The sequence below is a fragment of the Hemibagrus wyckioides genome, linkage group LG24 (genome assembly GCF_019097595.1).
Source record: "Hemibagrus wyckioides isolate EC202008001 linkage group LG24, SWU_Hwy_1.0, whole genome shotgun sequence".
Classification (NCBI taxonomy): domain Eukaryota; kingdom Metazoa; phylum Chordata; class Actinopteri; order Siluriformes; family Bagridae; genus Hemibagrus; species Hemibagrus wyckioides.
Window position 1 is genome coordinate 18,499,688 of NC_080733.1, and position 14,622 is coordinate 18,514,309.

At 40.1% G+C, this 14,622-nt stretch overlaps 1 protein-coding gene across 9 annotated transcripts in view; it reads left to right on the forward strand.

The window, feature by feature from the left end:
• LOC131344713 (NACHT, LRR and PYD domains-containing protein 12-like) overlaps positions 1 to 14,622 on the forward strand; it is a 103,078-nt gene that overhangs the window by 11,092 nt on the left and 77,364 nt on the right. For 6 of the 9 annotated variants that reach the window (XM_058377148.1, XM_058377155.1, XM_058377151.1 and 3 more), the window contains 10 exons: positions 2,505 to 2,657; positions 3,170 to 3,268; positions 3,421 to 3,573; positions 3,853 to 3,972; positions 4,817 to 4,969; positions 5,569 to 5,625; positions 5,791 to 7,584; positions 7,849 to 8,022; positions 9,542 to 9,691; positions 13,522 to 13,695. In XM_058377148.1, the coding sequence (XP_058233131.1) occupies positions 2,505 to 2,657; positions 3,170 to 3,268; positions 3,421 to 3,573; positions 3,853 to 3,972; positions 4,817 to 4,969; positions 5,569 to 5,625; positions 5,791 to 7,584; positions 7,849 to 8,022; positions 9,542 to 9,691; positions 13,522 to 13,695 (3,027 nt within the window). The remainder of the gene's footprint in view (positions 1 to 2,504; positions 2,658 to 3,169; positions 3,269 to 3,420; positions 3,574 to 3,852; positions 3,973 to 4,816; positions 4,970 to 5,568; positions 5,626 to 5,790; positions 7,585 to 7,848; positions 8,023 to 9,541; positions 9,692 to 13,521; positions 13,696 to 14,622) is intronic. The other 3 variants (XM_058377147.1, XM_058377150.1, XM_058377153.1) reach the window with 3 other exon arrangements.

Genomic DNA, 14,622 nt, shown 5'->3' on the forward strand with positions numbered 1-14,622 from the left:
AGGCTAATATGATCTCAAGACATTGATACAACCGCCACCAAACCCAGGCTAATATGATCTCAAGACATTGATACAACCGCCACCAAACCCAGGCTAATATGATCTCAAGACATTGATACAACCGCCACCAAACCCAGGCTAATATGATCTCAAGACATTGATACAACCGCCACCAAACCCAGGCTAATATGATCTCAAGACATTGATAATGCAAAATTGATGAGGGATTTTTGATCTCAAACGGTTCAGCCGTGAGAAACCCTTAAACTTATGGCGAATAAAACAAAACAGGAAGTGGCTAATAACTTCTGTGTACATTAAGTGATCTACATGAAACCTTAGGATTATGTTAAGCATTGAAAGCTGATCACACTGATATGACAACTGTGAGTCTCGGTCATAGCGCCACCAACTGGCAGCAGGAAGTGTGTCACTTTTTGAAATCTCTAATATTTTCTCCCTTACTTTCACCTGATTTGGTTCAAAATCAGTCAGAATAATGACAAGACATGGCTGATGTGAAACTGTGAAGGAATTTTTGATAACTTGAATCATGTTACTATGGTGACGATTTACATGAGAACATAATGGAAGAAATGGATTCTTCTCATATCTTACGAGTGGAAAGGCCTAATGTTCCAAAATATTTCACATAGAGAGTTTAAATGTTTCTGAGAAAGTCCAGTGTGGCTGCTCACCGGGCGTGGCACAGGGCTGTCACAGCGCCCCCTGGAACTTTGTCAGAAATATAGCTGCACAGTTCATATTCACTTGCACGTATATGCATGAGAGCCGGTATACATTTAGATCTCATTGAGCTAAATGACGTTGAGCTAAATGATGACCTGCTTAACAGGAAGTCAGTTATTTTGGGATGTTTGTAAAACGCACCCAATGGAATTTGATATACTCCTCCTAGGGGATTTGTATGATTTTGACCAAACAGGGTCCAATATGATCTGAAGATGTTGAGGATCTAAAGATAAGGGATTTTTGATCTCAAACGGTTCAGCCGTGAGGAGCCCTTAAACTTATGGCGAATAAAAGGAAACAGGAAGTGGCTAATAACTTCGGTGTATATTGTGTGATGTACATCAAATCTCAACTTTATGTTAAGAGAAGAAAGCTGATCACATGGACATGACTACTGTCAGTGTCAGTCATAGCGCCACCAACTGGCAGCAGGAAGTGTGTCACTTTTAGAAATCTCTAATGTTTTCCCTTCCTTTCACCTGATTTGGTTGAGAATCAGTCAGAATAATCTCAGGACATGGCTGATGTGAAACTGTGAAGGAATTTGTGATATTTTGAATGATGTTGCTATTGTGAGGACATAATAGAAAAATATTAATGTTCTTATATCTTAACAGTGGAAAGCCCTAATGTTTCAAAAAAATTAAAATAGAAAGAACAACTGGTTGTGAGTGATTCTGCTTAGTTTCATGATTTTGTGACGCTCAAACAGCTCACAACAAATTTTTACATTTATCAGTGCATTGACTAGTCCATTTTCACCTGACTCCTGCAGTACTAGACTATGTCCACTAGAGGCTCTTATCCCGTTATTTTAACTTTTTTTTACAATATGGCTTCATTTGCACAATTCATATATACAGAGTCAACCAAAAAATATATACACACTTCAGGAAAAGAAAAATAGTATGATGTAAATAATATTAGTATAATATTAATTATATTATTATAATAGTATCATCATATCATCATATAAATCAATCTATAACGTATAGCAATAAATTTAGTAATACAATATTTATACAAATTTTTGTATAAAAAAATTTCTTAAATCCTGAAATGTGTATACATTGTATAAATGTGTATACATTTTTCTGGGTGACTCTCTCTCTCTCTCTCTCTCTCTCTATACATATACATATATATATATATATATAATATGTGTGTGTGTGTGTGTATATATATATAGAGAGAGAGAGGGAGTGATATAGTAATAAAGGGAGAGTCATTGTCCCTTTGGACATCACTGGACATTGCTATGATCTATTTCATTACACCCAAACTGTCCCTTTTGTCCTTATATAGTTTAGAATGAAAGTCAGTTTTCTTGTTGCCATCAGTGGACTTTGCTGTGATCACTTTCAGTACACCCAAATTGTCACTCTTGTCCTTTTGGTATTTCCCCTTTTAATGCATGTACCCACTGTGCTCACTGTGTCTGGTGTGTCTGGGCAGCGACGGCACCTTGTAGTGATGGCCCATAGTGGGAGGGCCCGTCATTGCTGCTTGCAGCTATATTTATTATTATTATTATTATTATTATTATTATTATTATTATTATTATTATTATGTAAACGTAAAGTAAGGCTTTAATTTATGTGTTTAATTGTACAGTATGTGTTATATGTGACTAGAGTTGCAAAATCTTATATTATGACTGAGTTATATGTTTCTGTGTGTAAATATGTTAATCGTTCTTTTGACTTATCATACAGGTTCAGTATTGTGTGTGTGTGTGTGTGTGCACGCAGTGAAACCCAGATAAAGAGATCAGACTCACCGAGCTGTGTGTCCATGAAGAGTGATGAGTCTATGATTTTACCACCAACGTTTAAAGATACGAGAGAATCCTCACCCAGATACGGGCAACACATTTGCATGGAACTCAGATACACTAATAGCAGGTTGTTAATGATTTTGATATTAAATGAAACACAGTAATCTATGTTGTACCTATACACAATAGATACAAACATTTACCTACACCTTCACAACTCCACACAGTTCATATTATCATACATTTTTTTAGGTATGTCAGTGAGGGCATCTACTAAACAACTGATGAAAACAACTGGTTCAACTTTAGGAGCTATTTTTGCTGCCCCTAAAATGCTGAAGGAACCACAAGCAGATATTCAAAACAATTAGAATTGTATGCGAATATAACAATCCTGGAAGCACACAGACATTGCATCTTTCAGAAAAGAGACACAAATTAAGATGCATTGTGCCTTCTGTTAATGCCTGAAGAGAAACTACTCAAGAAAAATAGATCCTGCAGTCTACCTAAAGCACAGTATTAGCTACAGCCAAAGATACATCATGTACAGTTCCGTGATGAATCAGTTCCGTAACACTGAATATATAAACTCTAAAATAGTTTATTATTAACTGGCATATATTTGTTCCCTTCTAGTAAACTCTCGGCAGGACCCAGCAGTGCCTCCATGAGCAGTGATGTGTGCACAGAACCTCCACCAGGATTAACTAATGAAGACTTCTCATTTTCACACCAGTAACCTCTCCTCAGAGTTTATTCTTTTTTCACTTAATATTCTTTACCAATTAATGTAACATGGTCCAAATTTAAATCAAATAAAACAACAAAATTAATTTAGTTAAAGTTTTATGAAACAGTAGTGTTTACTGTATAAATGTTATTTGTAGTGTGTGTGTGTGTGTGTGTGTGTGTGTGTGCAGTGAAACCCACAAAAAGAGATCAGACTCTCTTGTACCCAGCTGTGTGTCCATGAAGAGTGATGAGTCTATGATTTTACCACCAACATTTAAAGAGAAGAGAGAATCCTCACCTGGATACAGGTAACAACTCTTTACAGTTAATTCAGTGTTGTGATATATTGTCACATGTGTACAGAACGTCCACCAGGATTAACTAATGAAGACTTCTCATTTTCACACCAGTAACCTCTCCTCAGAGTTTATTCTTTTTTCACTTAATATTCTTTACCAATTAATGTAACATGGTCCAAACTTAAATCAAATAAAATAACAAAATTTAATTTAGTTAAAGTTTTATGAAACAGTAGTGTTTACTGTATAAATGTTATTTGTAGTGTGTGTGTGTGTGTGTGTGTGCAGTGAAACCCACAAAAAGAGATCAGACTCTCTTGTACCCAGCTGTGTGTCCATGAAGAGTGATGAGTCTATGATTTTACCACCAACATTTAAAGAGAAGAGAGAATCCTCACCTGGATACAGGTAACAACTCCTTACAGTTAATTCAGTTTTGTGATATACTGTCAGTTTGCCTTCCCACACAGGTTTTGCAGTGTTCATTACATGTTTCAATGATGTCACTTCCGGGTCAGCAGCCATCTTGGAAGTGGCACTTCTGGGGCATCGACCATGTTATACTCCCCTGAGCTATATAAGCACACCACCAACAAGCCTTCCCACACCAGATGGTCTCCTCAGTTTTCCTTGTGCTGTGTGTAGACAGCCTGCCTTGTCCCTGTTCCTGCCATGCCTCGTTAGACCATGTTTGTTCCTATTGTTTTTTTCCACCTGATCTACTCTGCTCTGTTAACAATACCAATTTTGGTATTGATATGACTCTGATCTTTAAACTGTTTGTGACTTTGACCCCTACCTGTACCACTTTGCCCCTTTTGCCTGTGTTTCAGAACATTGAACTGTCCTTCACATTGAACTTTGCCTCCCCCACTTTTATGCCTGCTTTCGTTAAAGACTCTTAATTTGAAAACTGGTCAGAGTCTTGCATTTGGGTCTTTGTCCGCCATCCCTGACATATACTATAGCTTCTTCAACAAAAACATCATCATCTATTTTATAGACTTGGATTGTTATTACTTATTAAGACTTATTATTATTATTATTATTATTATTATTATTATTATTATTATTATGAAAACATAAATTAAGGCTTTAATTTATGTGTTTAATTGTACAGTATGTGTTATATGTGACTAGAGTTGCAAAAACATATATGACTGAGTTATATGTTTCTGTGTGTAAATATGTTAATCGTTCTTTTGACTTATCATACAGGTTCAGTATTGTGTGTGTGTGTGTGTTTGTGCAGAGAAACCCAGATAAAGAGATCAGACTCACCGAGCTGTGTGTCCATGAAGAGTGATGAGTCTATGATTTTACCACCAACGTTTAAAGATAAGAGAGAATCCTCACCCAGACACGGGCAACACATTTGCATGGAACTCAAATATACTAATAGCAGGTTGTTAATGATTTTGATATTAAATGAAACACAGTAATCTATGTTGTACCTATACACAATAGATACAAACATTTACCTACACCTTCACAACTCCACACAGTTCATATTACCATACATTTCTTTAGGTATGTCAATGAGGGCATCTACTAAATGACTGATTGAAACAACTGGTTCCACTTTAGGAGCTATTTTTGCTGCCCCTAAAATACAAAAAGTCACCACAAGCAGATATTCAAAACAATTACAATTATATGCGAATATAACAATCCTGGAAGCACACAGACATTGCATCTTTCAGGAAAGAGACACTAGGCTAAAGCACAGTATTAACTACAACCAAAGATACAAAGCTCATGTACAGTTCTGTAACACTCAATAAATATACTACCTTTAGAATAAAATAGTTTATAATTAACAAACTGGCATGTTTGTTCCCTTCTAGTAAAATCTGTTGTAAAATGTATCCATCAATATTAGATATTTTCATTTGTAAATCATGTGACAGATTTGATGCTGAAAGCCATAATTTTAAGTTATTTGAATTATGGTGTGATTCACGTGTACAGGTCAATGATATATAAAACCTTGTTTTCACACAGTGACCTTCAGCGAGGGAGAGACAAAATAGAGCAGAAGATCATAATCACAGATAAAGGGTAATATCATACTCTGAAGTGACTGTGTAGTATGATCATTATTATACTGCTATTATAAACATTTCTCCAATCAAATTGATTAATTTATCAAACACATATACAGTAGAGTCAGTATTACAGGGACTGTGCTTGTTATCCCACCATATGTCTATTACGATTTTACAGGTGTAAGTCTGTAAACACTGGACCTCATCTTCAGGAGAGATGCAGATTAAATCTGATAAAGAAGTTTCAGCATGTAAATGAGATGATTACAAACCAGAGAAGCCCAACACTTCTCAATGAGATCTACACAGAGCTCTACATCACAGAAGGAGACAGTGGAAAAGTCAATAATGAACATGAGGTAAGACAGATCGAGGCAGCATCCAGGAGAGCAGCAACAGAGGAAACACCAATCAAATGCAATGACATCTTTAAAACTTTACCTGAAGAAGACAAACCCATCAGGAGCGTTCTGACAAAGGGAGTCGCTGGCATTGGAAAAACAGTCTCTGTGCAGAAATTCATTCTAGACTGGGCTGAAGGGAAAACAAATCAGGATGTTCATCTCATATTTCCACTTCCTTTCAGAGAACTCAATCTGATAAAGGATCAAACAATAAGTCTGATGGAGCTTCTTCATTTCTTTTTTAAAGAGATGAAAGAAACAAACATTTCCACTCTGCACAAAGTTCTGTTCATTTTTGATGGTTTGGATGAGTGTCGTTTCCCTCTGGATTTCCAGAACACAGTGAGAGTGTGTGATGGAACTGAATCAGCATCAGTGAATGTGCTGCTGATAAACCTGATCAAAGGGAATCTGCTTCCCTCTGCTCTCATCTGGATCACCTCCCGACCTGCAGCAGCTGATCAAATCCCCTCTGAGTGGATTAATCGAGTCACAGAGGTACGAGGGTTCAATGACCCACAGAAGGAGGAATATTTCAGGAAGAGGATCAGAGATCAGAGTCTGAGCAACAGAATCATCACACACCTGAAGTCATTAAGAAGCCTCTACATCATGTGCCACATCCCAGTCTTCTGCTGGATTTCAGCCACTGTTCTAGAGAGAATGTTGGGTGAAGCAGAGAGTGGAGAGATCCCCAAGACTCTGACTCAAATGTACACACACTTCCTCATCATTCAGACAAACATCATCAAGAAAAAGTACACAGAGAGCAGAGAGGCAGATAAAGAAATGGTTCTGAAACTGGGTAAACTGGCTTTCAGGCAGCTGATGAAAGGAAACCTGATCTTCTATGAGGAAGACCTGAGAGAGTGTGGCATTGGTGTGACAGAAGCATCAGTATACTCAGGTGTGTGTACACAGATCTTCAGAGAGGAGTTTGGGCTTCACCAGAGTAAAGTGTACTGCTTTGTTCATCTGAGCATTCAGGAGCACCTCGCAGCTCTGTATGTGCATCTGACATTCATGAATGAAAAGAAAAATGTTCTTCAGAAAAAACTGTTTCCTATAATGTTTACAATGCCCAGAGAAATTACAGTGTTAGATGTACACAAGAGTGCTGTAGATCAGGCTTTACAGAGTGAAAATGGACATCTGGATCTTTTCCTTCGCTTTCTTCTGGGTCTCTCCCTGGAGTCCAATCAGATCCTCTTACAAATCATCGTGACACAGACAGAAACTAGCTCCAACTGCAGACAGGATACAGTTAATTACATCAGGAAGATGATTAGAGAGAATCTCTCAACAGAGAAATCCATCAATCTGTTCCACTGTCTGAATGAGCTGGAAGATCATTCTCTAGTGGAGGAAATCCAACACTACCTGCAATTAAGATATTCAAAAAAAACCAAACTTTCTCCTTCTCAGTGGTCAGCTTTGGTGTTTATGTTACTGACATCAGCACAGGAACAGGATGTGTTTGTCTTAAAGAAATATACCAACAAACACTATACATCAGACAAGGTTCTTCTGAAGCTCCTGCCTGTGGTTGCAGCATCCAGAAAAGCTGAGTAAGTAATGCTGAATATAACACTTACACTGTTAATGCAGAGAAGATGAAAGAATTTCATCAGACTGGATATGTTCTGTATTCTTTGTAAATGTCTTTATTTCATTTAATATGTAAACATTACACAATGCATTGTGTTGCAATATTAGCTCCTGGGATTTATGTAATATTTAATATTTCTCTTTTGGGATGATTTATTATTTAACAACATGTTTGATAATGTACACTGGTGCTACTCTGCCCTGTATTTTGTATTTGCTTTCAGTTTCAATAATTGTAACTTAAAAGATAAAGGCTGTACAGCTTTAGCCTCAGTGCTCAGCTCTGAATCCTCCAGTCTGAGAGAGCTGGATCTATCTGAGAATAAACTCAGAGACTCAGGAGTGAAGAGTCTCTCTGCTGGACTGGAGAATCCTCACTGTAAACTGGAGACACTGAGGTAAGATCATCTCTCGGTGAGTAACATGAGCATCTACATAAAAGCTCTTTTATAAATACTATTGTACCTTATTTCAGATTTTTTTTCTTTATAATTTAATATGTATAACAGAGGTCCATAATTCTGTAGTTTCCTGAACATAAAGCGAAAGTGACAATGATATTCTAAATTTTGACAGGAATTTGACAGACAGATAGAAAAAGCTGTATTTTTTTTTTTCTTTAAGAATTATATTCATTTGAAACAGTATTTCTGTCTAATCTACACTCTATACACTACACAGTGTGTATTTAGTTTTTTATTTTGAATACATTTTTTCTGGTAAGATAGGCTTCTGACTTTGTCTCCCTTAAGGTGTGAATTGTGAGCAGGGCTAACGTATATATATTCAAGGTTATCCTCTACAGACATCAGTGGTCAGAAGGTTATACTTCTAAGGCTAGAAACAAATTTTTAGTGCCTAAACTAGTACAGTTACCATTCCTAAATCATATTTAAAACCTAACCTCACTCTGGCTGGGTCTACAGACATCAAACCCATTTCTTCCATCACCTCTTACAGTCAATTATGCTCTCATCCGCAAAGCAGAGGCCTCATTTCCAGGAACCTCATCTACCATCTTCTGTTGTCCCAGACAGTGGTGGTAGGTGGGCTCTGGAATTGTCTGTAGTACATAAAGCTGATTTAATCTCAGCTTTAACTTCCCACTACTCCTTTGATTTTCTGGGGCTAACTGAAACCTGGGTCTCTCCCCAGAACTCTGCTACACCGGCTACTCTATCCTCTGGCTAAGCTTTCTTTCACATGCCATGAGAAACAGACAGGGCTCGTGTTACAGGTCTGCTGTTACCACTGAGATGGTGTTTCACCCCTCTCTCCATGTCGTTTGAATTACATGCAGTTTTAGTTACCTCTCCCATCAACTGTTTCATTATTATCATCCACTGCCCTCCTGATCTACTAGGAAACTTTCTGGAAGAAATGGACACACTCCTCAGTGTTTTTCCTACTGACAGCACCCCTCTGATAGTCCTTGGTGGTTTCAATCTCTCTTCAGACAAACGCCAGTCCTCTTGCTTTCTGCCTCTTCTGAATTCCTTCTCTTTGACATTCAACAGCTGCCCTCCCACACACAAGGAAGGAAACATACTGAATCTGGTCTTGGGCTGTTACCCCTCTTTATCCTATCACTCCTCTTATCCTGCCTAAAACCAAGTACCAACATTTCTCTCTACCCTAGTCAAAACCTCCCCTCTTCGTCTATAGTTTCCTGCACCCTCTCCTCTCCTCCTGATGCTGACTACTTTGTCCTTGGACAGACACATTATTTTCCTCTCTTTCCCCAACCATGGACCTCCTCTCCCCTCTGTCTACTAAACCCAGGAAGTCTTTTTGTCCTATTCCATGGCTATCAAATGTGTTGCACAGCAATTGAAGAGAACTAAGATCCGTAGAGAAGAAGTGGAAGAAATCACTTCTCAGCACAGACCTTGCCTCTTACTGTGCTTTCTTGTCCAGATTCTCCTTGGAAGTGACATTTGCTAAGACTGCCTTTTGCAAGAAAAGCATTAAGCTTCTGCAGAAGATCCTCATAAGCTCCAGAACATCTTCTGTTCATTATTCAACCCCTGGCTTCCCTGACTGCTTAGGACTTCACCTCCTTTTACAGTGAGAAAAAAACAGACAGACCTTCACTTCTTTCCAGATTTTTCAAACATAGCTACTGTCACAAATCACCAGTCTGAAAACAAACTTGGAGTTTAAACCCCATGAGGGGTATGTTTATTAAACGCAAAGGAGAATGGGTGGAAAGAGGGATGCGCAGTGGCAATAGGAGAATGGAGGTCAAGGAGGCAGAGGGAATCAGGAGCAGTCCGCATTGGAGAGGGAGGAAGGAGTCAGGGAAGAGAAATGGAAGAGCTGAATAAACAGGAAAAGGACGAACTAAAGAAAGCTAATGGAGTTGCTAGAAAATGAAGCGTAATGCTAGTGCTAGTAGTAGCGAGCCGGTGTCTATGTGTGAGACCAGACAAAGAAAGAGTGAAATCGTGAGGTTTAAATAGGGGAGTGAGCGTGCTCAGAAAACAAGGTACAGGTGAACTTAATTAAAACTCGGGTGAGTGCGCTGGCAAGGAGTGGAGTCCGGCATGCCTGTGACAGCAACATAAGAGATCCTACATGTTATCTTGTCCTGCAATCCTAGCATTTGCCCACTGGATCCAATCCCTTTCAAAATGACCACCTCAAAAAACCTCCTTCCTCACTATGATCATCAATGTTTCTATAACATCTGGTCATGTACCTATTACCTTCAAGCAAACAAGGTGCAGCATGGCATTGGTATGCGTCTTACCTGGAAGGTCACTCATATCAGGTAACATAGAGGGGATCCACATCTGCTCCACATTTCTCCACTGGTGTCACACATGTCTCAGTACTTGGTCCTCTTCTTTTCTCCCTCTATACTCAACCTGTTGGCAAAGTTACATTCTCACATGGGTGTCACTTAACTTATCTTCTCATTCCCTACCTCAGATAACACAGCTTCTGCTTAGATCTCAGGATGTCTGGCAGACATATCATCATTGTTGAAGGCTCATCAGCTAAAAATCCCAGCAAAACTGATCTGCCGGTCATCCCAGGTGATTGATCCTCAACCCAAGATTTCGCTATACTTCTGAACAACTCCCTGATCACACCTTCAGCCACTACTTGCAACCTTGGGGAACCATGTACAATCATCTAACCTTTTCTTTTTTTAACGCATGTAACTAATCTAACATGCTTATGTCGGTATCTCGTTTACTACATCAAAAGGATTCGGCTGGTTTTATCCACAAATACTGCTCAGTTGCTTCTTCAGTTTCTTGTAATTTTGAGACTGGACTCCTGCAGCTCTCTACTGGTAGGTCTACCTCTGAGCTCCATTAACCTTTTGCAAATTACCCAAAAAACACTGATTCTTGCCTATAGAGCCAACAATGGACAAGCACTTTCTTATCTCAAAGCCCTTTTTTCTCCCTACACTGCACCATGATCCCTCAGGTCCTACAGCACTGCATGACTGGTCCTGCCATCACTTAGGGTACAAGGTACACTATATTGCCAAAAGTATTCGCTCACCTGCCTTGACTCGCATATGAACTTAAGTGACATCCCATTCCTAATCCATAGGGTTCAATATGACGTCGGTCCACCTTTTGCAGCTATAACAGCTTCAACTCTTCTGGGAAGGCTGTCCACAAGGTTTAGGAGTGTGTTTATGGGAATTTTTGACCATTCTTCCAGAAGCGCATTTGTGAGGTCACACACTGATGTTGGACGAGAAGGCCTGGCTCTCAGTCTATGCTCTAATTCATCCCAAAGGTGTTCCATCGGGTTGAGGTCAGGACTCTGTGCAGGCCAGTCAAGTTCATCCACACCAGACTCTGTCATCCATGTCTTTATGGACTTTGCTTTGTGCACTGGTGCACAGTCATGTTGGAAGAGGAAGGGGCCAGCTCCAAACTGTTCCCACAAAGTTGGGAGCATGGAATTGTCCAAAATGTCTTGGTATGCTGAAGCATTCAGAGTTCCTTTCACTGGAACTAAGGGGCCAAGCCCAGCTCCTGAAAAACAACCCCACACCATAATCCCCCCTCCACCAAACTTTACACTTGGCACAATGCAGTCAGACAAGTACCGTTCTCCTGGCAACCGCCAAACCCAGACTCGTCCATCAGATTGCCAGATGGAGAAGCGTGATTCGTCACTCCAGAGAACGTGTCTCCACTGCTCTAGAGTCCAGTGTCCTCTAATTCAGTCTCCACAGCTGCTTGACGGGCCAGGGAAAGACGGTGTGGTCTTACTCTTACTGGGCTGGCATCTCCTGTGTCAATAACATGCTGCACCAAATGGGTTAGCCCTACCTCATTCTCATTTAGAGCAAAAATGTCCTTAAAGTGCTCCAAGACTTCCCACAAGCGCACCTTTTGTTGTTCCGTTAAGCCACCACAGTTTTTGGACCAAATGTCTCTCACAGCTGTAATCTGAGTCCTTACCTTGTCGTTGTCCAGTGCAGCACCCAAGCAAGGTCCATTGTGTGTCAAAGTAAAAAAAAAAATGAAGGGAATTCAGTAATACAATCAGGGCTCTGGCATGTGTACTCATTCAAACTAATGGCTGGATTTTCCCCAGCAAGAGGTGATGGCCCGCAGGCCAGTTTCGCCACAACAAGAGTATGTTTGGAGGTGTCTGCTGTATACACAGATAGGGACACTGAAGTTAGGCTTGATGTAGGGCAGGTCAATTGTACTGAACATCCCCCAGGGAAGGTAAGTGAGTCATTACAGAGATCTAGAAATCCAGCCCAGAATGCAGGGGTCCTGCACGTCAGCCACCCATGCATGGATACAAACAGACCTCCTATGTCAAACAGGAAGAGTCCTTTCCCTTTTATCGGTGCAACATCACCCGTCACAGTTTTCAGGTTGAACAGATGTCTCCACAGGAACAATATCAGGTCGAATCAGGGTTGCATTCGACCCAGTGCCAACCAGGGCTGTACACGTGACACCCGCCACTAGAATGGGAATGTGGCAGAAATTTCCCACATAAGACCAACCCACTACCATAACAGTCTCTGTAGGCTGTAGACTAACTCCTTCCTTCGCTCGCTGTTCCTCATCCTAAGCAGGGGACACAGTGCAGGAGATAATATTACAGGCCCCCGTTCCCCCATCTACACAGGCCCATGGGTGTTTCCCTGAAAACTGAGCCTGGGGCACTGTCTGATCAGATGGCCTGGTCGGCTACAACCCCAACAAACTGAAGGTCGGCGGCATGTATGGGGTTCTGAAGTGGAGCGGCCAGGGTGCAGCAACGCAACGTTCACAGAGTTACCCAGCCACACAGGCGACTCTGTGGGCAATTCAGACATTTCTGCAGCTCTCACTACTGGAGATATGTCATTTGTATTCCTGTCTGCCTCCAATATCTCCCTTTCAATAGCCAGTTCCAACGCTTCACTTAGAGTGGTTGGGTGGGCCAGCTGTATCTGTACCCAGAGCTTTCATGGGCTGAGTGCCTGGATAAACCTGTCTCTAGCGAGCTCATTTTGGACTGATGGCAGCATTTCAGCTTAGGCGTGCTTACATAAACATTCAATGTCGTTGGCTAAAATTCGAAGGGGCTCATATTGTCTTCTGTGTCTGTTATGAAATTCTGTCCTTAAAAGGACAGGCTGACTACAATGTTGGCTGACTACAATGTCCAAACCATCTGAAAGGGCCCCAGCCAGTGCATTATAATCACTTAAAGTGAACATACGTTAACAGTTAGAGCCAGCTCCTATTAAGTAACAACACTTAATGTCCTTATCCCAACTAATGTCTTCAACTCTCTAATGACATTACAATACATTTCAATGTCTGAACAATGTTCAAAGTGGCAGCACAAATGCTGCTATTTATTACAGATACACAAGTTTAGCTTGACAGTTGGTTTTTGTCTCTCTGCAGGTTGTGTAGCTGTCGTTTCCCAGATAAAGGCTGTGCTGCTGTGATTTCAGCTCTGAAATCAAATCCCTCACACCTGAGAGAGCTGGATCTGTCTGAGAATAACCTCAGAGACTCAGAAGTAAAGTGTCTCTCGGCTGTACTGGAACATCCTCATTGTAACCTGGAGACACTGAGGTAAGATTTTCTCTCTGAGAGTCACATGAGCTGGGGAACCTCAACATAAAAGCTATCCTATAAATAATAGTGTTCTAGACATACCATTTTGATTTCTAGTTTTGTTTCATTTTGATGTATTTGTGGTGGCATGCATGGGGTCAGGGCTTAAATAACCCAACAACCTTTCTCCCTAAAATTAAATTTGGGCTGATAACTAAAATAACCGACTATGCCACCCAGGGGACCTATTACCGGGGACTCACCTTTCACTTAAGTTCATAGGACACACAGGTGTCAAGTATCAGACCAGAGTTGACAACACAATAAACTTTTATTTCAGATAGCAGATAAAATAATTTCACATAAAGCAATTATTACCACTATTATTACCTCTCCAGAATTGGCTGCTGGCCTTTCTAAGCCAGATGACACCAAACTCATGTGCACCCCAACACCTCAGCACATACACAACACCAATGTGAGCACTGAAGCTGTCAGATACACCACCACCAACACGCAGAAAGGCACACACTCTTGCTATACCGGTTTGCCCTAATTCTGAAGGGAAATATAGCACATTTAAGGTTTCAGACATGCACAAGCACCATTCAAAAGAAAGGTTTTTAATTATCAGCACAACATGTACCATTAACAAAAATGAAATAAAAGTAAGAAAAACAGAAACCAGTAGCAAACGGATTAATAATAAAATAAAAAGAACAAGAAACCAGGAATAACTGAGTTGAATGCATTCGTCAGAAAAATACAACAAATCAGAAACAGCACTGCTTAATGAAAATACAAAAGAAAAGGTATAATAAAAATGGAAAAAAAGTTAAAGAAAATAAACAAAACAGAAATTTAAAGGACAAAACAAAATGGTGACATCTTTGTGTGCGAACTGAACACACCAACATGCGCCACTTCCGACTACAATTTAAGGTT